Source organism: Trichomonas vaginalis, chromosome III (assembly GCF_026262505.1).
Source record: "Trichomonas vaginalis G3 chromosome III, whole genome shotgun sequence".
Lineage (NCBI taxonomy): Eukaryota > Parabasalia > Trichomonadida > Trichomonadidae > Trichomonas > Trichomonas vaginalis.
The window spans coordinates 12,748,981-12,773,308 of record NC_067205.1 but is presented as its reverse complement, the minus strand read 5'-3'; the positions used below and the strand labels follow the sequence as shown (position 1 = coordinate 12,773,308).

The window sequence follows — 24,328 nt, the reverse complement described above, 5'->3', positions numbered from 1 at the left end:
GATTTCAACCTTATGATTGATTTTGTGCGAGGATGTCAGAAAGTTCTATGCCCTTAAATTGCTTTCCCAACCACATGTAAATCATATTTAACGGTATTTCCAATATTATTCGAATGATTCAACATTCAGAAATTCGTGTTAAAGAAAATCGATCCCTCATCTACTCTTTTTGGCACTTCAAAGAAGTTTTTCGGATTATTACGGCACAATTGAGCCTATTGATAAAACTAAAAACGAAACTATATCAAGAAATGGCAACTATTACATTCACCATGCAATATTTTCATTTCATTTTCAAAAAACAGCAATCACCCTTAATTCTAATAGCAAAGTATTACTTGAAACATGTACGTTTTACAATAATAGCTCCAGATATTATGGTGGATCGTTCTATTTCAAAAATTCTGATTCCGTTTTAGTTCATATTTGTATATATTTTTCATCAAGCACTAGTTATGGTTCTGGATATTATATTGAATCAGTTGAAAATAGTTACAACAAAAGTTATGCATTTGAATGTTCAATTTCACAATGCAGTGGAGAAACTGCCTCTTTTTATCATAGGCGTGGTGATGTCCATATAAGTAATATGAATACATCTTGTCATGAAATTACTAGTTATTCTGCATTTGCAATTGATTACATAACAGATACAGGAATTGTAAATTTCACTACAGCATCAAACTCATCAACTATAATTTTATCAGTAGTGTCGTGTTATTTTGGTAAATATAATTTTAGTAGTATATGTGGAAGGGTTGTGTGACTTTTTTTGTAAACGTAAGAATTCATACAATATCGAACGATTTTGTATCATTTTTTTTAACATATGAAGTAAAAAATGTATGATTCTTACGGTTTTTATTCTTACGTTTTTGAATAAATCAAGATTTAAAAAATTTTCAAAATTGTAAGACATTTACACTCAGCCCATACACAATGAAATGAAAAATAAATCATTAAAAAATTAACATTAATTTTAAAATAATTTATTTTTCATCTTTTATAAAAGAAGCTATATATAGATGATGTCAGATATTCCACGATTAATTAAACATCATTTAAATCCTGAATGGAATCAATGGAGTCATAATCAAAGACCTCATGAATGAAAGATTCACTACCATAATAAAATAAAAAAATAAACTTTAAAAATTCATGTCTCAGAATCAACATAGAACTTTAAGAAACTAATGATTATTTGAATTTATGAAATTAATTATTTGATTTATTCTTTCTTCAATCTCTTCTATTCTTTTTGTTAAATCATCTATTTTCATTAATGAGGTGATTCTTGATTGAGGAATAGATTTCAAACTAACCACTCCTTTTATTTTTGAAATTTTGAATCCATCAACTTTAAACATTTTATTCAATTTACACGTTGTCAATTCTTCAAATAATTTTTTATTGTTAGCATAATAGTCATTAAATTCTTCAACAGATGAAAAAATTTTTATTTCAGTAATTGGTTTAACAACGTTTATTTTTTGTTGAACATTTTCACTTTCATTTATTTCTTCCTCCTCTGTTTCATTTATTTTTAAAATCGGTTTCATTTATCATTAAATAAAAATTAGAATATAAGTGATGAAATATATTTTTTAATTAATATTAAATCAGAAATGGCGGCAGGATTCTTTAAAAAATTATGGGATGGAATTAAGAAAGCTGCGGGTTGGGTTTATAAAAAGATTATTAAACCCGTTGCAAACTTTTTGGCACCAGTAGCAAAAACGGCAGGAACTATCATAGGTGGAGTATTAGGTACTAAAGCAGGTAATCCAGCGATGGGAGCACAAGCAGGTAACGCAATTGGTGGAATAGCTGAAGGAATACTTAATAAAATAGGGGGTAGATAGTGGAAAAATAAATATTATTTTTATCTTAGTATCGGTTGTAGTCTTTGATAAACTTTTTCTCCTTTATTTAAAACTTCTCTTATTGGGACAACTTTTGGTGTTATTGATTCAGCAATGTCACTAATTGCTTCTTTATTCTTAAATATCCAATTTGCTCCCTTCTTCATTGTTTCCCAAACTTTATGCGCTCCTCTTTTTACTTTATCCCACAGTTTCTTAAAGAATCCTGCAGCCATAGTTGATTATTTCATTAAAATTAAAAATTCATTTTCATCTTTTAATTTTGATTTTTTATTTATTAATAAATGACGACTAACTATTTAGTGCCAAACACCAAACCGATTAATGGAAATGTGTTTCACTCATTCGAAAAGATAAATGAAATATTCGCAAAGAATGATGGTAGAAGATATTATAGAGAACTTGAAAGTTCATGCTATGACTCTGATGCTCCATATTTTGATGATAAACAAACTCATTTAAGAATTACAAATCCAGCTCATGATGTGAACCAATTAGGTGACACATATATTAAACGCAAAGTTAAAGCAACTCTAGTTTCAAATAAAGCTTTCACATGTGATGCCGCTTTTAAATGCATGCGTTTATTCGTTGGTTACAAATCATCAAATCAAAGCTTTAAACAATTAGAAGTAGAAACCGAAAGAGGTGATGCCGGTTATCTTCAGATGGATTGCGCCCGTGAATCTTTCGCATTTGCAACATATAAACCAAAATCAGAAAGGAAAGTTAAAAAGTTTGTTCATTCGTTATATAATAATGTTCAAAAATATGATAACTCAGTATGTGGTAAATATATTGACCCTTCAGAAGTTTTCAAGAACGCAAATGAAGAAGTTAATATCACTTTTGATATGATTATTCCAGTAAATGATTTGTTAGCATTTCAGGCGTTCGATGATTATCCTAAATCATTTGGTGAAATCATTCTTAAATATTATGTTTTCAGTGATACTTTAGTATTTTGTCAGGTTGACCCGTTAAGAGTTGCTGATTTACAAAATTACGTTTATGAAAAGATAACTGATGAAAATTATGAAAAGATTATGAATCATGTTTATAAATATGATCGCAAATTCCAACAAATCGGACTTCCTGCAAATTAATTACAAGCTTAGCCGCCACATCTGCTGACGCAACAGTTGATGACGTTATTATTTCATGCACAAAGATGGAAGTTTAGAGGATAAATGCATTACACCAGGATACGGTTTAATTGAAGAATCAGTTAAAGCAATACCACGTTTATTCAGTAAGGAAGATCCATTCATGTTCCAGCTCAACATATTGACGTTCGTTCACTAAATGGAGGTTGCATCACTCCTGAAGGTATTAGCTCAGATTTCTCATACGCTCTTCATAATGTTACAGATGTTGTGTTAACATTTCCGAAGAATGCAATGCAAAGAACGGTTTTAGAAAATCCAATGCTTCGAGGTCTTCAGGTCACTATAGATTCCAGAAACTTCCCCGATCAAGCGATGACCACAGTGGGCGACATATTCTTTACACGTATGCTTCAAGCTTCTGATTTAGATGGAGTGAATGAATGCACAGAAAGAATACGAGGACTCATTAACTAGACCACTGAATGATGATAATGGCACGCCATTAGCTAGAACATGGAAAGACCAAACTTCATTCTTATGCACTATTCCAGTTCAACGTGATGGAGCGGGTATATTCTTTGATGGATTAGAAACTTTCAACTCACAAGTTACAGTACAAGTGAAAGCATATCCAATCATTCAGGGTGTAAATGACACTTACTGTTCAAAGGTGACAAATCCTCCTCAGGTTTGGTTTACTAGGACTACATCTTGGACATGGACACCGGATGAAGGTTTGAAATATCATTCAACAGGTACACCACCACAGTATAGAAGTTCATATGATGAAATATTGATGAATAGAAATGTTTAAAATTATAAATATTATTTTGATTAAATGGATTTAAATTCATCCACTCCTTATGAAGAATTAGCAGGAGTATATAATACATACGTAGATGATATAATTAATGAAGCATTGAGTGATAATAGAAATGCTCTATCTAAGGAAAAATTAATGAAAATTCCATATTCTGAATGTTACTTAAATTCAATCACTGCAGCAATTGGTAAACAAATAAGGTAAACATTAACGATATTAAAACAAATTATCATTATTGCTAACCCTTCACCCTATTCTCACGTGTTAATTTATATCAACCGTTCAGGTTCACATTCAGATGATACATTTGAATCTTTAAAGCATTTAATCAAAATTCCAATTATTTATTTATCACAAGAAGAAGCAGAAGATTATTTAAAAAACTTTTTAATGTATAAAGAATTATATAATACAATCAAGAAGCAAGGATTAGAGGATAAAATTATTGATAAACAACGGGATGAATTATTTGAAACACTTTCTATTTCAAATTTTGATAGAGAATTTTTGCATTCACTCATTTTTCTAGATGATGCGGTGAAATCAAAACTAATAACAAATGAGAAATCATATTTTAATCAATTATTAACTCAATGTCGACACATTCAGTGTTCATTCTTCATGGCTGTTCAATACTTCAAAGCATTAAGCACAAACATTAAATCAAATCTATCAACCCTTTTCATTTTCAGTGGGTTTAGTCGTCAACAGTTGAACGTTATGCTTTATCAAGTGAATTTACCAATGAGCATTAATGAACTTTACACACAATATCAGCAATTAGGTGAACATGGAAAAATAATAGTTGATTTAAATAAAGGAAGTGTTAAATTTGATTAACTTTTTATAATTAATTTTTATTTTTTATTTATAATTAAACATGACAGAAATAGCAAATCTTCTACAGGTTCCATTAAAACAAGGGACAAACAAAAACGGTACATATAATAGAACTATGAAAGTTCCTGATGGAATGAAAGAATTAGTTCATATTGTTGCTGGTCTTCAAAAAGATGTTAAACAAATGAGAAACGTTTTAACATTACCAGAAGCTCAAGCATATGCCAAACGTCATGGTCCAAATTGGGAAGCACACGAAGCAGACATTACAGGTCCAAATGGAAAACCTGATGGTATAAATGAAGTTTTCGTTACTGATGGTCAAGGTAATATTAAAGTCATAAATGGTTATAAATTAACTGTATCTGATTATCCTAAACGTAAAGCATATAATGAACGTTATCCTATACAATTTGATGAAAATGGAAAAGCTGTTAAACAATACATTGGAGAAGGTGAACATGGTCCAATTAATTCATACCGTCATAATCCATATTCTTATTTCAATGAAGAATTAAATGCTATTCAAGAGGGACCGGATGGATTACCACGATATTCTAACCAGTTTGATGGTCAATATGCAAATATTAGACCTGAAATTTCAGCTAAGAAATTCTTTAAAGTTGCTTTATTCGATCCAGTTTTCGCAAATGTTAAAGATGAACTTAAACAGCAATTCCAACCAATTATAGTAGCAAGAATTGCATCAGGTGCTTTATCTCAAGCATTCAAAGATTTAATTAAGAAACCATTATATCAGCAACGTGGTTTAACTTATGATTTAGTTAAGGAATCAGATAAAAGAAAATTTGAGAAATCAGATGATTATAAGAATGCAATTAATGAATATATTCGGTCTATTAATTTCGATGAAAATGCTAAAAATCAACTTCATGAACAAATACAGGGAATAATAGATTCAAAAGTTCCAGCAAAATAAAAGTTTAAATATATTTTTTTATTCGAATATAAATGAGAAGACGTTTCACTAGTCAAAAGAACACTAACGCAAAAGCAGAGATTACGGTTGGTTATAACGTAAATGATGATAAATCACGAATTATTCAAAATGTTAAAGTTAATGTTAGCCCCGAATTAACAAGGTCAGCAACTCAACAAAATTTATTAACTCGTGACTTACCGAAGAATGAGGAGAATGAAGAAAACCATGAGAATGGAGACCCAATCATTTTATCTGAACCCGGTAAAGAACCTGTTGAACTTCCCACTTATCCAACATACCCCCACCTCTTTCATCAAACATCGAGAACCCATATAAATAGACATTAATTCTGAATTAATGAAAATTTACCGTGATATAATAATTAATAATTATGATTCAATAATAAATTTAATTGACCAATCCGGTTTAATTATTTTACCTTATGAATCATTAATTCACATTATCGCCATTCTTTGTGATGTTCAAGATTCAGACGTTAAGATTCAATTTTTCATAGATGATGAGGTTTCATGCTGCGGAACAGTTGCAAAAATAAATCCTATAAAGGATATTAGCACAATTAAGATATCAAAGAACGGAACAACAACTGAACTTCATTTAACATATAATGATATTTATAATAAAATAGTTGATGAATATAAAATATCACTTGAAAAATTCTTTGTTAAGGCTATTTAATATTCAAGCATTAACATTATCGAATAATAATCCTTTGAATCATAATCGATAATAATTGACCTTTCACCAGTTTCTATCGTTTGTTTTATTTCTTTTTGTTCCCCACTATCTGGATCGGTCATTGTAATTGTTTTTGTTATAGTATCAGCTTTATCTTTAACTTCAATCTTTTTTCCATCGGGATATTTAAACCAAAATTCCAAAAATTCGATATTGTCAATCTGTTCATATTTTAATCTATCAATTACATTTTTAATACCATCTGAAAATCTTATGAAATGGTCATTATATGGGTTTGATTGAACTAAATTTGAATGAAGTGAAATATAACCTGTTGATGAATATGACATTGACTCATATTTTCTGAAAACACTAAAATTTATAACATGAATGAATTTCTTATTCGTTGAATTTATGAATTCTTGAGGTAATCTTATTCTAGTTTTATTTATCACTGGAAAATAACGCTTTACCATATTTTTAATCGTAATAAAAATGTCAATTATCAATATTATTTCGAATAATAACTGTGAATTAAATTTAACAGTTAGCGGAATTTATAATGTTACTCTCGTTTCTGTGAGTGGTAAATTTAATCCCATTCTTTTAGACCCTTCAGATTATATATCATTTATTAAAGATGACCATGAAAAAACGTATGATATGTATATAAATAATGTGATAGCGAAATGGGATATTAACATGATTTTAAGTTATTTAAATGAATCATTTATCGTATGGTATGAAGAAAATTTTAAATCAAAACCCGATAAACTTTTTGAACTTGATGAAATAAATAACCTTATTAAATTTCCGCTGAAAATTAAATTTTGTACTCCTCATCTTCGTTCATTGTTGGGAATATTAATTTTTGAAAAAGATGTTGGGGATGTTTTGTATTCTGACACTGGTTCCAATTTCATTTTAATCAAATGTGATAAAGTTAATACCCCAATGAGATTTTCACATCAAACATTAGACCCTAACTCTTACCCATCAATACAAAACATTTTATCCATCAACTTAAACACATTTTCTTTATCATATCCGTTTCAATTATCCGGGAATTCATTTATTCTTCATTCAAAAGATTTATCAAATATTAAATTTAGAATAACTGACCTATTTGATTGTGATTTAGAATTCATGAATGAAATATTATGGCAATTTCAAATAGAAAAAATAGGTGATGAGATAACGGATTAAATATTTATTTTTAAATCATAATAAATGATTAAACCACAACAACTTAAGGCACAAAACACCCAGGTCCTTCAGACCATTACATACGCCATATATGCATATAATTCAAAGACGGCAGAACAAACGCAAAGGTTGAAATATGGAGATTTGGAGATAGTATTGAAAAATGAACATTTCGAATTCGTTTGCAAAGGTGGTGCAGTGATATCAAATATAAAAGAAATTTTATTTATGAATTCAAAAATTAAAGGAATAACGGATGATATAACATCAATTCCACCAGAAGAACAGAGATATTACGCATTAAATGCATTTCCTAAAGTTTTGAAGATTGGAAGATTTAATTTAAATGAGGAATTCATAGAAGGTTTCCTAAACGACATAATGAAGAAGGCGGATAAGGAATATGTGGATAGTGAGTTAAATAAGAAGGCAAATTTGGTTTATGTTGATGAAAAAGATAATGAAATTAAAGAAAAGGTTGAATGGTATCATGAATGGACATCGGAGACTTTTAAAGTTAAAGCTGATACAGAATGGGTTTCAGGATGTTTAGACCTTAAAGCAGATAAAACATATGTGAATGAAAATTATGCAAAGAAGTCGGAAGTAAATGATGTGATTACAAGCATGAAAAATGAAATTCTTCAAACATTATATCCTGTTGGTTCTATTTATACATCAATGAACTCAACAAATCCATCAACAGTTTTAGGTTTTGGTACGTGGAAGCAGATTGTAGATAAATTCTTATACTGTGCTAGATATTCAAAGCAAACAGGAGGTTCGAAGAAAATTAAAGAAGCAAACCTTCCACCGCACACTCATACAGGAACTACAAACACAACAGGTAATCATTCACATTCAATAACAAAAAGAGGTTATACAAATCTTGCAGCGGGTTCGGATAGATGGGGAATGAATAGATATGATATCACAACTGACCCAGTAGATTCAAGCACAGGTATTTTCTGTGGAACCGCAGGTAATCATTCACACACTTTCACAACAAATCCAACAGGCTCGGGTAAAGATTACATGCCACCATTTGTGACTGTATTCGCATGGTACCGCATTCATTGAACGCGCTTGAGACTTGACCCAAAGGGTTTAGGCTTACCGAATGAACTAAATATATTTTATGTCTGTAATTAATTAGGTAATGAAGTAATGGATGAACTGCAGAAATAAATGTTTACGTTAATGTTTACGTTAAGTGACTCAAAGAGTCCGGAGACAAAGTCTCATGTTTTTAGGTTATTCAATAATTAATTATTTTTGAAGAACTGAAGGTGCTACCATGTTACCATGTGCTACCAGGTTATTTAACTTCTCTGAAAAAATGAGACAACATGACATTTTGACAACATTTACGAAAATATGATGCAGCCCAAAAATAAAGTTAGTTTTAAAATTATTTTTATTTATTTTTTATTTTGTATGTAAGAACAGAAATGTCAGTCGAAGCAAAAACATTCACTAACAAATCTAATGGCGAAACATTCACAAAAGGCACTTATAACGGTATTGAAGTCTTACGTAGAGACAAGGATGGTTACATTAATGCAACAAAGATGGCAAGAGAAGCAGGAAAGTTAAACCATTTAAACAGATTTCTCAATAGTGCTAAAATGCAGGAAATTCTTGAGTTTTGGATGAACGAATACGGTCAAGCCAAAAGTGGCTCGACCTCAAAACAAGCATTTTATGAGCTTACAAAGGGTGTTATGAATGAATTCAAAGGTATTTACATACATCCTGACCTCGTTCATTTTGTTGCTGAATGGTGCTCTGTAAAGTATGCATTTTATGTCAAAGATATTATGGACTCCATAGACAAGAAAGTTCATGAGAAATTAGATGAAGAAGAACTCGAAGATACAGTAGAGAATGCTAAACCTTTGTTCGAACAAGAAGTTAGAAAAATGTGTGAAAAACAATTAGAACATGAACGTGAGTTATGTTATGGTTATAGAGATTCTCCATTCGAACTAGACCAATGGGAACAAGAAAATTTAAAGAGAGAATTTAGAGAATATGAACTCGCTAAGATAGCATTAGAAGCTGCAGAAAAGAAGTTAAAAGCTTAGGGTCGTTTTGTACAAAAATATTGTGAGTAAATGAACCATTTATTTTTATTGAATTCACCAAAAATAATTTTTAGGGTAGATGGTTAGATCTAACCTCATTTCTAACCTCATGACATTTAGACATCAACACAGGAAGAAGGCAGTTATGAATTATTTTTGAAGAACTGAAGGTGTCACCAGGTCACCAGGTCACCAGGTTAATTAACTTCTCTGAAAAAATGAGACAACATGACATTTAGACAACAACACAGGAAATAAATGTTTACGTTAATGTTTTGTCATGATTTCATCGTTAATGTTTTGTCATGATTTCATCGTTAATGTTTTGTCATGGTTTCATCGTTAATGTTTTGTCAAACATGAGCGTATATCCTTTGTCATGATTTCATCGTAATGAGTGTAAATCAGACAAAAATATATTTTAGGTGAAGAGGTGAGATTTCACCTGTTTTCTCACCTAATTTTTCACCTGTTTTCTCACCGCTTAGCGGCTCAGATTGCTTTTGCTTTCTCGTGAATTTTCATGAATTTCCTTAAGATAGAAAAAATAAAACTAACTTTATTTTTATTTATTTTTTATTTTGTATAAAAGATATGATTTCAACAATTGGCACAACAACAATTCAAACAACTACAGCACCAAACTCGCTAGTCATGAATCCTACGTCAATGTTGGTAGAGATGAAAAGCTTCATTCCTTCTTCATATACTTTTGAGACAGAAATACAAAGAATTAAGCAAGAACTTTTAACAAGTAATTTAGACTGTAGTGCGAAAGATGAAACAAATGAACAGTATCTTTATGACATGCAGGACATTATTGACCATTTACCCAAATTGCCTGAAATTCAGCAGCAAAAACTAACTATTCATGAATTCGATGAAATAGAAGTGAAACCAACTGACTCAGTAGAAATAAAGAAGTTCATACGTAAAGTAAACTATGAGTTTCTAGGATATCATTGCAATCATAAAGTTATGGACAAAGATTGCGACATGGTATATAAGAACATCTCTGACATATATAAATCTGGGGAGTTTAAGACATACGACAACTTTGTTTCATTAGTTGCTGAATGTGTATGGCAGATAAGAGATAAAGATAAAAGATGTAAAATATGGAATGGACAAATAAAACCAACAACTTTTGAGTTAAAGAAAACCATTGACGCCTTAGTTGTTCTAACAGGTCAAATTTCAATGTATAACGCAAAAATGAATCCGCAATGTTCAAAATGTAAAGCAGCAATGAGGAAATATAACTACTCCGTCAAAGAGATAGAACGTATGAGAAACGACTATGCTGACTTAAAGAAAGAAGTAGAGAAACCAGCAGAAGATAAAATGGACATGTTAGCATTTCTGAACAAAAACTATCCAACAGCTGACGATTTCCTATTATCTGATGTCAAGAAGAAGTATAAAGAAACTTTCGGCATTGTTAAAACTTTTGACATACTGACAGAAGAAATAGAAGCTACGAAATTGTTTAGAATTTCAAATATACATCGTACAATTCATGTAAAACGCTTATAAAATAACTGGGGTTAAAAATTAGGTGAGAAAACAGGTGAAATCTCACCTCTTCACCTAAAATATATTTTTATTTTGTATGTAAGAACAGAAATGACAAACATTGAGTTTGAAACAGTTAGAAAGATAGACAATGACACCAAAGTGGTTAGAATAGGTGATTTAAACGTAAGATACTCAAAGAAATACAACAAATATTCTTTGTCAGACATTATATCTCCATCTGGAAAGAAAACAAACGACTGGGTTAGAAATGCTTCAACTCAGAAAATTTTGACAAGAAATCCTGAGCTTATGATATCGGTAAGATTCTATGGAACTACAGCATATCTCATTGACAAAAGTCTTATACCAATAGTTTTGTTATGGTTAGACCCAGTTGTTGGATATAACTTCATAACTTATGGTTCATTCGATACGGAACGTTGCAGTGAAGGCTTACTTTACATCGTTCAGAAACCGAAGGACTTCAATACAAAGAGATATAAGATAGGAAGAACATATAATATAACTCAAAGATATGACAGTACAGTCAATAGAGTCAAGGTTGTGTTCGTTAATGATATGAGAGCTGCTGAAACAGAACTACTTGAAAAGTTTGAGAAAAGGTATGGTGCTCCCATGAAAGGTAAAGAAACGTTTGAAGTAGATGAGATAGATAAAGCTATAAAATTATTTGACGAAGTTGCTGAAAAATACATGTAAAGCGTTTATTTTTGGTCTTTTGTGAAAGTCAGAAAATAAAGTTAGTTTTTTATAAAATATTTTTTTATCCGGAATATAAAGACAGATATGTCAACAACAGAGAAGAATAGACGATAAACAGACGTGGTGTTATGTTTTGAAAGAAGAAATGAAATGATTATATAAACAGGTTGAACCAAACGATAATGAGGATTCATTTACTGACGATGAAATACCTGTAAATGAAGCTTTATAAAGTATGATTGGAATTTATTTTTGCCTTCCTCCTGTGTTGTTGTCTAAATGTCATGTTGTCTCATTTTTTCAGAGAAGTTAATTAACCTGGTGACCTGGTGACCTGGTGACACCTTCAGTTCTTCAAAAATAATTCATAACTGCCTTCTTCCTGTGTTGTTGTCTAAATGTCATGTTGTCTCATTTTTTCAGAGAAGTTAATTAACCTGGTGACCTGGTGACCTGGTGACACCTTCAGTTCTTCAAAAATAATTCATAACTGCCTTCTTCCTGTGTTGTTGTCTAAATGTCATGTTGTCTCATTTTTTCAGAGAAGTTAATTAACCTGGTGACCTGGTGACCTGGTGACACCTTCAGTTCTTCAAAAATAATTAATTAATGAATAACCTAAAAACCATTAACGTAAAACATTAACGATAAAATAAGTGATAACAAATTTTTATTTTTATCATAAATGGATACCCCACAAGCTCAAAATTTACCACGAATTATAACAAGGGAGGAAATGATAAAAATGATGCAAGAACGAATTAAAAATAACAAACCACTAAAACTGAGAAAATGCGGTTATGCACTAATGATGGAAAGAGAGACGTTGTCGAAGAGGAATAAAAATTAAATTTGGATAGAGTTTAAAAATTCATCTTTATTAAATTCATCTCTTCCAATCAATTTATTTATTCTATTAAATTCTTTTATTTTTGCTTCACCCAGTTTAAGGATTGAACGGTAAGTTTCTAATTTTTCGATTATTTCTTTATCTTTTTCATCGTTTTCAATTACTTTAGTTTTATGGGCATCAACCCCACCACATTGCGGCTTCTTTTTGTAATAGCATATTTTTGATTTAATTCTGTTTAGTTTCTTTTTATATTCATTGTCTGGACTCTTGACTGCTTTGTTGTCACTCATTTCTTACGAAATAAAAAAAAATTAAATATTATTTAAATATAATGGAGTAATAAAATAAATCGGAATTTCTATTAATTTATTGTCAACTTCAACTAATGCATTACCGTTAATATATCTAACAAATTCAGCTATTGTGTCAAATCTTCGTCTTCTTTTTGTCATTGATTTATCAGTTTTTCCATAATCGAGATGAATCAAAACTTTATCCCCTTGTTTAAAATTCATGAGCCCCGAATTAATTTGTTCACGTTTAACATCATTTAACCTTTCCATTTGCTTTCTATAATATATTCCCATTCTTTTGAAATATCATTTTTCATTTCCACTGGTTTCATGTTTATAGTTCTATGCCATGTATTATTATAATAATATACTAACTGTTGTATGATGGAGTCATGATTTCCATCCCAGTATATCTGACCGTTAACCCCTAACGCATCTCTAAGAGTTCTCATTACCGCATCAACTGTTTTATTATGAAACGTATATGGAGAAGATGAGAAGTAAAAATTAATTTGTGGGAAATAATGAGTCATAGTTGCCTGAAATCCTTTATCGCCATCACCCCTGATATTATCTACTCTTTCATGATCTAGTAAGTATTGAATAGCTCTTCTTGTTTCCTGTTCTGTTTTCCCTTTCACTGGAATGCAATATAAATATCTAGTGTTAATGTTAATGGCAAATAAATAAGTAACGTTTCCTTTTGAATATTCCAGATGATCGATTTCGTATGAATATGGATATGGTGCAAATGAAGGGCGACTAAATTTTTCCTTTAACGGTTGAATTTTTGGGTCAGTTGGTTTATTTAATATCTTGAAACACTTTTTAAAATCTTTTTGCTTCTTTAATGTTTGAAATGGATATAATAAAGTGAATGATGAAGGATTAACTGAAGGAGGAGGCGGTACTGTCGTTGGAAGTTTTGGTGTTGCAAGTGGTTTAATTTTATCTGCTTTGATTTTGGATGATGAAGTTTTGGAATTCATTCCCCCTTCATTAATTCTGGATGTATTCTATTCATTTGTTTTAAATATGCTGTATATAAAGGTTTGATATACTTTCCCGCTTCGAGTTTATGTTGAAGGATGAATTCCAAAAGTTGATCTTCATTTAAAAGTCGGGCTGAATATGGTTTAACTAATGAATCATAAATTAAAGCTTGTGCTTCATTTATGGTCTGAAGGACCTGGGCGTTTTGTTCCTTTAGCTGTTGAACATTTGCTACTTTAGACCTCAGCTTTGGTTTTTGTGGCTCAGGATTATATAATTTATATAATTCATCAATATCTTCTTCTGTTAATACTTTATTTTTGAAATCTTTCAACTGTTTAAGTTGTGATTTAGTTTTTCCCTTTGTATATTCATTATTTTTAATTTTGTCTTTAATTTTAGAAATTATTCTATCATGATATTTCAAAATTTCATTTTTATAATATGGATAATAATATTCCATATCATCACCCGTTATATTATTATATTTTTGGAGATATGCTTTTAAATCATAATAATTAAGAAAATTTTGATTAAGTACTAAATCATTAATTAAAATTTTTAAATCTACGCTATTCATTTATATAAAAATAAAATAAATGTTTAAGGGTGCCCACCTCTTTGAATCATAGTATCAAAACCATCATTAACGGTTCCTTTTGTCTCTTCTGTGGCATTTCATTAAAAATAAATTGTAACTTGTATTAAATAAATGGCATACAACATCCATTTTCACAACATACAGCCTTAGTGTGTGCTCCTGTTAATGCAGTCTTACCGATTGTTAAGCGAGTCATTGACCCGTTTTTAAGTTGTAAATTAATATTCTGACCATCAAATATCACTTTATCATTTATTATATCCAAATATTTTTTAGGTGTTAATTGCTTATTTTGTCTTAAACTAACACCTTTCATTTTTTGTGCAATCTTTTTAAAATCACCCCCATCAATTGAACCGTTGAATGATGTATAACACTTAGGACATAAAGCAACCATGTTATCACCTTGTTTCTCAATTGCTAAACCCAATAACTTCTTCTCATGTGCTTTTTCTTCAGCTTTATTCTTTAATTTAGGTTTAAATTTCTCATCAAAACAAAAGAAATCAAATGGTGCGAATTTGAAAATGTTTTTATCATAAAATTGTTTATCGGTAACAATTGCTTGAAATGCTTGAGTGTTAGGAAGATTTGGGTCGCCAGCGATTGCCCAATAAGATGAATCAGTATCACCTTCAATGAAATGAAAACGATTAACATTCAAGCATTTATACATAAAATCATAAATGAAAACCAAATACCAGTATTTAGCATTATCTAAAGTGAAGAATGCCTCTTGTAAACATGTATCACATCTATAAAATCTATCTTTAAGCATCACTTGATATGTATCCTCACCTATTTCTCTTATGTTTTTAAACTTATTTGACATACATGCAACGCGTGACTTCTGTGCATTCATTATTTTAGTCTTTGCGTAATTTTGTGTATTCATTGCATCGTAACCATATGATCCATCAAGTGAAATTTGCAAAATAAACTTTTTCCTTTATTTCCTTCTAATTCAGCCTTTTGTCTTTCGTTCATAAATTTGTTCGCAAATTCATTAAAACAAGTGTTTTTCGTAAATGTTAAAATTGATTGAATATCATCGATGATAAAATTAAACCTGTCGATTAGATACCATAGATAATAAGAAGAAAATGGTTGATATTGTTGTGTGTTGATGCTAACTAAGTTAATTTCCTCTGTTTCTGGTCAACTGGTAGATTGTTTGATTTCATGTAATTATACATAAAACTGCCAATTGTTTTTTCATCTGTGATAATATCTAAGTTTCTTATTATCGGTAAAAAGTTTATGTAATCATTAATGTATTTTTCATCAATGTGACCCTTTACTTCAGCCACGAATAAAGTATTTTTCTTCTTAATTATTCCCAGTGCTTTTGCTTTCTTTGTTGCTGTATCACAAATGATAACACCATTCAATCTTCCCGGCATATACATTTTATGGTCAGTATATTGAATGAAATCATGAGGATTAGATGAAAATGATGAAGGATATAATGAATTAAAGTCAACTCCAACGAAATGAGTCATAATGTTGGTGGTGTCCTCATTTGATACAGTTTTAGTTTCTGGATTATATGCAAGTTTATTAATGTGCGTGATTCCTTTAAGATTTACTCTATGTTGAACATTTGATAAACCACCAGTAATTCCATTACGGAGAATGTGATAAGCTTCAACTGAATCTAAAGTCATTGGTAAATTATTTTTTAATGCATAATTTCTTAAATTGATTCTTAAACGTTGAACATCTTCATCTTTATTTGATTTTACGACATTGCAATAACAACACATTAACTGACAATTTTCTTTGGTATGTGGTTTTTCATTATCTATTCTATCCAATGTTGGTTTATTTGCATATGTAAACGCTTTACCACACATTTTGCATTTAGATGAAAGGATTAAATCGTGATAGTATTGAAAATCATACATTGAAACATTATTTTTAGTATCCCTTTCTGCTTTTTCATCTTGTTTCTTATATGATTCAATTTTATATTTCCAATACTTTTTCGTTAATTCAAAACTTGATTCTATCTCTTCCTCAGGATATTTTTCATTAGGATTAAAGTCTTTATATGCTAAAGCGTAACGAATCATTGAAGCATTCGATGATAAAGAAAGATTATGAAGCATGTCAATTTTATAAACAAATGTTTCTTCAATAATTTTATCAATTGGGTCAATCATAATTTCAACATCTTTATTGCAATAATGAATAAAATATTCTAATCTATTCTTAAAGTTTTTAGCATCATTGAGATATATTTGATAATCACTATCTGATATAGTTTCTTGAGTTAATGCTGAATAAAATGAATCTTGAGTGAATGGTTCCACTTTATATAATTCTTCTTCGTAATTCTCCCATGTGATGAATTGATAAGGGAAAAAGGATTTAACACGTGTTTTATTATTTCCGAAATCTTGAGTGAATTGGTCTAATGTTCCACCCGCTATATAATTTCTGATGTCAATAAATCTCAATTCACATGGAACGTTTGTTTTCTTTACAATGACTTGCTTAAATTGAGAAGAAGAACCCAGCATTGATTTTATTTTCCATTTTGCAGTGTTTAAATCACGAAGAATTAAATTTAAATCAAACTTTCCCGAATTAAAACCTATGATATTCACTTTATTGAATTCCTCATCTAGAAGTTCTTTAAATGCTTCCTTCTGTTTTTCATTTAATGTATGAGACAAAGTCCCCGCCGTTTGGTCTGAAAGACCTTCAGGACTCAAAGAGTCCGTTTGCGACTTCATTAATTCTTCATATTGTTCAATATTTGATTTAGCAACTAATGAACAGGTTGAAAATAAAAACTCAATCCAATCAGAAATAAAAGAATCACTCGAAGTTAAGCAAAAATTCCTCGTATATGTTTTATCATTTAATTTAACCGTTGATGATACCATGAATGGTTTTAAGTAAGCGTTCAAAGTTGCACACTCAGAAAGTTGTAATTCTTCTTTAGTCTCTAATGTTTCGAAGTCAAAAGTAATATAATATCTTGTCGGTTTATAATATTTCTGCAAATTATGAGCTAATAACCACTGATATATCTTCTGTTTCGTAATATGTGGTGCATATGGTTGCTGTGTCTTTTGCAACTGAACGTCTTGAATTAATCTTCCATTATTTTCTTTACATTTCTCACAATGCTTTAAAAATCTTCTTTGGTTTTTCCTTTCTGGATCATCACGGATAGAATAAACTTCTTCTTTACAACATGGACAAACTTTATAGCCGGTGAGTGCTTCAACGTCTGTTATTCTGTCAGCGTGAAGTTTTCCACATGGACTCTGTGTTAATAAAATATTTACTGTTTCAAATTCTGGATCTATCATTATTGATTCCACTAATGGAAAGTCTACCTTATTTATGTCCACGTCTTCTGGTTGAGGATCACAATAATAGAAATCAATATTAACATTTAACATTCTCGCTAATCTCTCACTTTCTGATGAAATGTCAAACCCTTCATATGCATCTATTGCTTCATTTAAATAGCTTCTACGAGTTTTAGGATTAACACCATCAGGAATGTTATAGAAGCGTTTAAATAACCTTCTACCTTCTGCTCTAATTTGATTATCATTCATTTTAGCTGTTCCGTTTTTGTTCATTTATGTAAGAATAAAAAAATTAAAAAATAAAATTTATTCTTTAAAGCCCATAAAATGAATTAAGAACACATAAATTTTTATCATCTGCGACGTGACGAATACATTTTAATTTACTCAAGAATGCGTACCCTGATACATTAAATCTAATTCCTGTCTTATTTAATTTCACAACTTTGAAAAGGAATGTATGAATAGCTATAAAATGATGAGAAGATGTTTTATGGGTTGCTTCCATTTTTTCTGAAATAAATGAATAAATATAATGTTTATAAGTTTTCATATCTTTTATGTTCTTAATAACGAATGGTATAGACCTTTCCACTTCATCTTCCTTCGGTGCTGTTCTTTCATATGAAACATTATTGGTATCTTCAATAATGAAACCACAATCACATAAAATTTTATATGTTCCAATGGTTTCTTTTGATATTTTATCTAATAAATCAAAAACTTTATCAACACCGTGCATTTATTTAAATAATAATTTGTGTAAATATCATGATCTTCTTTCTTAATCGTATTAGTTGCATGTGTCACGTTTTTAAGAGCTTTTTTGAATTTCTCAGAATCGAGAGGGGTGAAAGTAAGATACAAGGGTATTTTTCATTATCAATAAATTGTAACTTATGTTTACGAATAAATTTAGTACCTTCTTCTGAAAGTGTTTCATCTATTTCACCATCTAATAAATTTTGTGTTGATTCTGAGACATAATTTTTATATCTTTCTTCATGAGATTTCTGAACTGCTGATTCTGAAGCTGGGATATTCATTAAACCCTCTACTTCATTTTCAACTTCTCTTAATTCCTTAATTTTTTCATCTATTTCATCTCTTATTTTTTCCAGTCTTTCAATTTCATTGTATTCATCATCTTTAATCCGTTCTTCATAATATTCAGGGAAAACATCAGGTTCTTTAGGTTTTTCTTCTTTAGATGTGGGATATAAGAATTTTATAACATCATCTTTATTCATTTTTCCATCATAATCAAACTCATTTAAAAACTCCGCGAATTTTTGACAATTTCTTAAATAATATTTATCAACCTCATAACCCGCCTCCTCTAATATATCCTTTATTTCCTCATTTGTGAATCCCAATTTTTTAACGTCGTTAGTCTTGACGCTCATTTCATACAAAATAAAAATAAATTATTCAAAAATGTAAGACATGAATTTTTAAAGTTTATTTTTTCATCTGTTGAAGAATTTAATGACTATTATGCTAACAATAAAAAATTATTTGAAGAATTGACAACGTGTAAATTGAATAAAATGTTTAAAGTTGATGGATTCAAAAATTCAAAAATAAAAGGAGTGGTTAGTTTGAAATCTATTCCTCAATCAAGAATCACCTCATTAATGAAAATTGATGATTTAACAAAAAGAATAGAAGAGATTGAAGAAAGAATGAATCAAATAATTAATTTCATAAATTCAAATAATCATTAGTTTCTTAAAGTTCTATGTTGATTCTGAGACATGAATTTTTAAAGTTTATTTTTTTATTTTATTATGGTAGTGAATCTTTCATTCATGAGGTCTTTGATTATGACTCCATTGATTCCATTCAGGATTTAAATGATGTTTAATTAATCGTGGAATATCTGACATCATCTATATATAGCTTCTTTTATAAAAGATGAAAAATAAATTATTTTAAAATTAATGTTAATTTTTTAATGATTTATTTTTCATTTCATTGTGTATGGGCTGAGTGTAAATGTCTTACAATTTTGAAAATTTTTTAAATCTTGATTTATTCAAAAACGTAAGAATAAAAACCGTAAGAATCATACATTTTTTACTTCATATGTTAAAAAAAATGATACAAAATCGTTCGATATTGTATGAATTCTTACGTTTACAAAAAAAGTCACACAACCCTTCCACATATACTACTAATTTTACAAAATGTAATTTTTTAAACAATGAATATAAAGGGGATAGAGCTTCAATAATTAGCTGTGAAACATCAACTATTTTTTCTAATTGTTCATTCATTGGGAATAAAGCAAACTTTTTATTATCCCATAAACCAAAAATTGTTGAGAATTGTTATTTTTCTGAAAACACTATCACATCAACTGTAGATTGGTATTATTCAGTTTCTTATGAATCAGTTAAACCATTAGATTCATTAATAATACATTATACAACAGATAATTGCCCTGCTCCATTAATTGATAATAAGAATGTATCAGATAAAACATTCAAAAAGCAAAAATTCAAAATTAAAGACATCAAAAATATTGTTAAGGATATTTATAAAACTCTATATGTTGCTGTAAATATATCTACTTTAAAATAATAAATTTATATTTTCCTAATATTGGCTTTAAAATTCCTTTTTCCAACGATACAGCATTGCTTTCATTCAATGAAAATATATTAGCTATACGCTCCATTTTATGCGAGTACATATTTCTATAGGCAATTTCTTATTAAGCTCTTCAAATAGCAAGATACAGAAGCCCAAGGTTTCCAAAAAAACAGAATATCCTCTCAGGAATTGTCAAACTTGAGGCTGATAACAAGAAGTTTAACTACATTACATCACACTTTGGTGTTGAGTCATCAATTTCGTTCGCAAACAGAGCTCCTGAAGTATAAAAATCATTTTGGTGATTGTTTCATTTAACATGAAGTTCTACTTCTTTAACTTGTCCCAAAAACGCGATCGTCTTGAATCTCCAATTTTAAGGGCTCTGATCGACAACGTATCTCTCAAAATTTTCAATTTGCAAGCTCATATCTTGGTGAATCCCATTAAACAATCGAGAAGCTAATTAAGATACTACTTAGAGTATTAGAGACAATATATATATAAAGCTTCTAAAGCATGTCAATTCAAACAAAAAGATTAAATTTAAGATATAAAAGTATCATGATATTGCATTTCTGATTATCAGGATGCACGATTTGATCTTTCTATTCAAAACAAAAACTTAGATATTATTTGTAAATTGGTGTCACATTTTAAATTATGTCAGACGCATATAGAGATCAAATCAACTCATTTAAGTTGACAGATTTTTAATGTACATAACCTCGGCATAGTGGCTTTAAGCTCAATTGTATGGAAAATACGTAATAACTCGTGTGGAAAATGGCGTTTTTTAGGTGGGTCAATAAAAGTTAAAAAATAATGACAAATATAACATTGAATTAGATCATAGAATATGTACGTAAAGGGATTCAAATTTTTGTCATTAAATGGATCCCCGCTATTCAATTATCCTTTCAAGATAAAAGTAAACTATTCAATTTTGATGCAAATCTATCAAAAATTGAATAGTTTACATTAGTACCTCTTAGGATCCGATTTATGTCTTTTCAAGTTCCTTTCTTTTTATTTTGTTCCAAAAATATCACACAATCATCTTTTTAGCATCATTTTCCATCTACAACATTATGATGATAACTTATCCCGCTACAAGATCCAAGTATCAATACATATTATATGCAGTAAATTCGACGAAAGAAAAAAGTTATTGCCCATCAACTATTTTTAAATCATTATTCAAGTTAAGCAAGACTTTCCCAACTAAAAGGAAGGATTTCGCTCTATTCTACGGAGAAAAAATGAACTTATTTATACATAAAATAATTAAACGCAGAGAATCTCTAATTGCTCAAGCCAGCCATTTTCATGGAAATTGGGTACATGCAAAGAAAATGTATGCCTCTAATTATTTGTATTAGGAGATACAGTATTTGCATTAGGAGATATCAACATCATTGTAGACAACTTTTATTATCAACCTGGCAGAGTTGTTGGTGCATATGAGAACGTTATAGTCCTTGGCCATATAGAAGCAGGCATGTTTGGACATTTGATGAATGAAGTTTTGACCCAGACAGTACTTTTCCCGGATGAAATACAAAAGAAGTCACATATCATTGTAAAAGGAGATCCTTCTATGTGGAAGGAAATCATGATTGTTTTTGGGTTCGAAGGAAGAACAATTGTACTTCAACCAGAGCAATGGATTTTTTGTGAGAACCTTTATACAGTTGTTGAACCAAGACCTCATGGAGGGTATTACGGACCAGCAATAGATAATCTTCATATTGTACTTAGAAAAACTTTTAACGTATCTCATATTGTTCCGACAAAAATTGGGGTTTTTGAATAGGAAAGGACCTCTTAGAGTCGTGGAAAACTACGCAGCATTGATTGAAGCCGCAAAGAAGAAATATCCTGATTATGATTTCTTTCTTATTCCAGACACGTTAGTTGCGCATGAGGCCGCTAAAACATATTCGACTTGTAGAATTATGATGACAACTACAGGCTCTTCTTGTAATAATATTATGTATATGGCTGATAAAACATGCGTTATTAAACTGATAGGGCCCGGAATTGACGTAAGCAATATTGTTGTTCCAATATCAATTGAGATATATCAAATTAACTTGTATTATCCAGGATTGCTTCATTATCAGCCATCTATAACTAATGTTAATATTACAGAGTCATTAAAAGCTATTGATTTGGCCTTTTATGTCACAGAGCATCATAAATGGCCTCAAATTGCCGAATTCAATTACTTTATCTAATATATTTTTAATTTTTTTTTATTTTTTGTATATAATAAAATTTTGTCTTTTGCAAACTAACACTTTTAATGTGCATTACCTTAATACAGACTATCCATAATGGTTTATAATTTTTCAATGTTAAATTTAACAATATTTAATGACTTTCATTCAGATGCTTCATATGGATCAATGGTATATCATACCATCCATATATTTCTCGTAGAAAGTTCTAACAGAACCTTATATTCATAGAGAATATGCTTTTATGATGTCATCAAAAATTTCCATTTTTTTTGGACCTTTCTTTGATTGAAGGAGTGACATTGAGTTTGCGTGTCCTAAAACACCTATGTTCTGCGACATCGCCAAAAACATAAGTTAAAGGTGACATCAAAATTGACAAGTTTACGAAATAATAAATGACCGAAATTACATTTGAGTACGACAGATTTACAAGATCTTACTTTACTGGAGAGAAAATAAAAGGTGCTGTTAAAGTAAAAACAACAGAGAAAATAAAACCAAAAGAAGTAACATGCACAGCATATTGCATCAGAACTGTTGATCCAAATGGTCACGGCCTTACAAGTTTCGACGATCCAATTCCAAAAGTTGCAGATCGTATTGTTTGGCAACATAATATACCGATTAATCCAGCTCCAACTGTAATTGAAGATGGATATACTCTTCCTTTTGAATTTACAGTTCCTAAGGAAAGCAAAATGACAGAATCCATTCGTTGCAAATACATTTCCGTTGACTACTTTGTTGAATTCGTAATAAAGAGAGGTCTTCTCTCATCTGACATTGTTGGCACGAAAGGATTCTTCATTGTTGCCGATTTAGATAAAAATATTCCAGCAGGCGAACCCGTTGAAGTTAATGTTAATAAAGTTAACCCGCAAAGGTCAATGGGCAAGAAGGCAAACTTTAAAGCTCACATTCATTTCAATACTAATGTTGCCACATTCACGAAGCCTCCGACCGGTTGGATTACTATTGTCGACTCAGATACTCCGATTGAAGCAATTACAGTTTCATACATTCGTAATGAAACAATTCTAATCGACAGAACAAATCCACAGACATTAAACTCTGAAAAGAGCCGTACATATATCGCAGAAAATGATCCTCCACATGGAATCCAAATTCCATTTAACATTGAATGGTCTCGCATCCATATTAGCGCAGATTTAGAGACCCCACTGTTCTCAGTATCAACAAGCCTTAAGGTCCGTATTGTCTTCACAAACGGAGCTTACGCTTCAACAACTATTCCTTTGAAACTCTATCACGATCTTGCTTACTAAATAATTTTATATAATTCATTTAAAAGTATTTAGTAGGTGATTTTTTTTTATTTCATTACAAAGTAAAAAAACAGAAAATTAATCTTTATTTGTAAATTTCTCTTTTTATTATTACCAAACACATAGTCATCCATAAAGAAAAGCATTTCCTAATTATAACATACTAAATTCTAAATTTCCAATTCAATTTTGATAATTTCCAAATATTTCATAGAGCAACTTGTAAAATTATTAATTAATACACAATCAAAATCAATAATTGAGGGAAATTGAATTATATTTTATTTGTTCAATT

The 24,328-nt window shown here is 30.0% G+C and overlaps 9 protein-coding genes and 3 pseudogenes across 12 annotated transcripts, besides 2 other annotated features; 6 read left to right on the top strand and 6 right to left on the bottom strand.

Annotated features, from left to right (window-relative positions):
- Window positions 1-1,882: 1,882 nt before the first annotated feature.
- TVAGG3_0690980 (uncharacterized protein) lies at window positions 1,883-2,098 on the bottom strand (the record flags this gene model as incomplete). The annotated part of the gene is made up of 1 exon (XM_001321176.1): window positions 1,883-2,098. The coding sequence occupies one exon, from the start codon at window positions 2,096-2,098 to the stop codon at window positions 1,883-1,885; it is 216 nt and encodes a 71-aa protein (XP_001321211.1).
- Window positions 2,099-3,956: 1,858 nt separating this feature from the next.
- Window positions 3,957-19,345: a mobile genetic element.
- On the top strand, window positions 4,771-5,398 carry TVAGG3_0690970 (uncharacterized protein; the record flags this gene model as incomplete). The annotated part of the gene is made up of 1 exon (XM_051243047.1): window positions 4,771-5,398. A coding segment is annotated over one exon (628 nt), but the record flags the coding sequence as incomplete, so codon positions are not given.
- TVAGG3_0690960 (phage tail repeat-like family) lies at window positions 7,885-8,583 on the top strand (the record flags this gene model as incomplete). Its single annotated transcript, XM_051243046.1, has 1 exon — window positions 7,885-8,583. One exon carries the CDS (start codon window positions 7,885-7,887, stop codon window positions 8,581-8,583), a length of 699 nt encoding a protein of 232 aa, XP_051089633.1.
- Window positions 8,955-9,383, top strand: TVAGG3_0690950 (KilA, N-terminal/APSES-type HTH, DNA-binding family; the record flags this gene model as incomplete). The annotated part of the gene is made up of 1 exon (XM_051243045.1): window positions 8,955-9,383. A coding segment is annotated over one exon (429 nt), but the record flags the coding sequence as incomplete, so codon positions are not given.
- Window positions 10,398-11,126, top strand: TVAGG3_0690940 (organellar and viral DNA polymerase type B; the record flags this gene model as incomplete). Its single annotated transcript, XM_051243044.1, has 1 exon — window positions 10,398-11,126. The coding sequence occupies one exon, from the start codon at window positions 10,398-10,400 to the stop codon at window positions 11,124-11,126; it is 729 nt and encodes a 242-aa protein (XP_051089631.1).
- Window positions 12,678-12,974, bottom strand: TVAGG3_0690930 (uncharacterized protein; the record flags this gene model as incomplete). The annotated part of the gene is made up of 1 exon (XM_051243043.1): window positions 12,678-12,974. One exon carries the CDS (start codon window positions 12,972-12,974, stop codon window positions 12,678-12,680), a length of 297 nt encoding a protein of 98 aa, XP_051089630.1.
- TVAGG3_0690920 lies at window positions 13,235-14,550 on the bottom strand (annotated as a pseudogene). Its single transcript has one exon. A coding segment is annotated over exon 1 (1,316 nt).
- Window positions 14,675-15,247, bottom strand: TVAGG3_0690910 (DNA/RNA polymerase superfamily; the record flags this gene model as incomplete). The annotated part of the gene is made up of 1 exon (XM_051243042.1): window positions 14,675-15,247. One exon carries the CDS (start codon window positions 15,245-15,247, stop codon window positions 14,675-14,677), a length of 573 nt encoding a protein of 190 aa, XP_051089629.1.
- TVAGG3_0690900 lies at window positions 16,984-17,983 on the bottom strand (annotated as a pseudogene). The gene has a single exon. A coding segment is annotated over exon 1 (1,000 nt).
- TVAGG3_0690890 lies at window positions 18,478-19,309 on the bottom strand (annotated as a pseudogene). The gene has a single exon. A coding segment is annotated over exon 1 (832 nt).
- A 2,088-nt stretch (window positions 19,346-21,433) lies between the features above and the next one.
- Window positions 21,434-21,498: a mobile genetic element.
- Window positions 21,499-22,017: 519 nt separating this feature from the next.
- On the top strand, window positions 22,018-22,317 carry TVAGG3_0690860 (protein of unknown function, DUF563 family; the record flags this gene model as incomplete). The annotated part of the gene is made up of 1 exon (XM_001299315.1): window positions 22,018-22,317. One exon carries the CDS (start codon window positions 22,018-22,020, stop codon window positions 22,315-22,317), a length of 300 nt encoding a protein of 99 aa, XP_001299316.1.
- Window positions 22,318-23,131: 814 nt separating this feature from the next.
- On the top strand, window positions 23,132-24,153 carry TVAGG3_0690850 (vacuolar protein sorting-associated protein 26c family; the record flags this gene model as incomplete). Its single annotated transcript, XM_001299314.2, has 1 exon — window positions 23,143-24,033. The coding sequence occupies one exon, from the start codon at window positions 23,143-23,145 to the stop codon at window positions 24,031-24,033; it is 891 nt and encodes a 296-aa protein (XP_001299315.1).
- Between the last annotated feature and the right edge of the window lie 175 nt (window positions 24,154-24,328).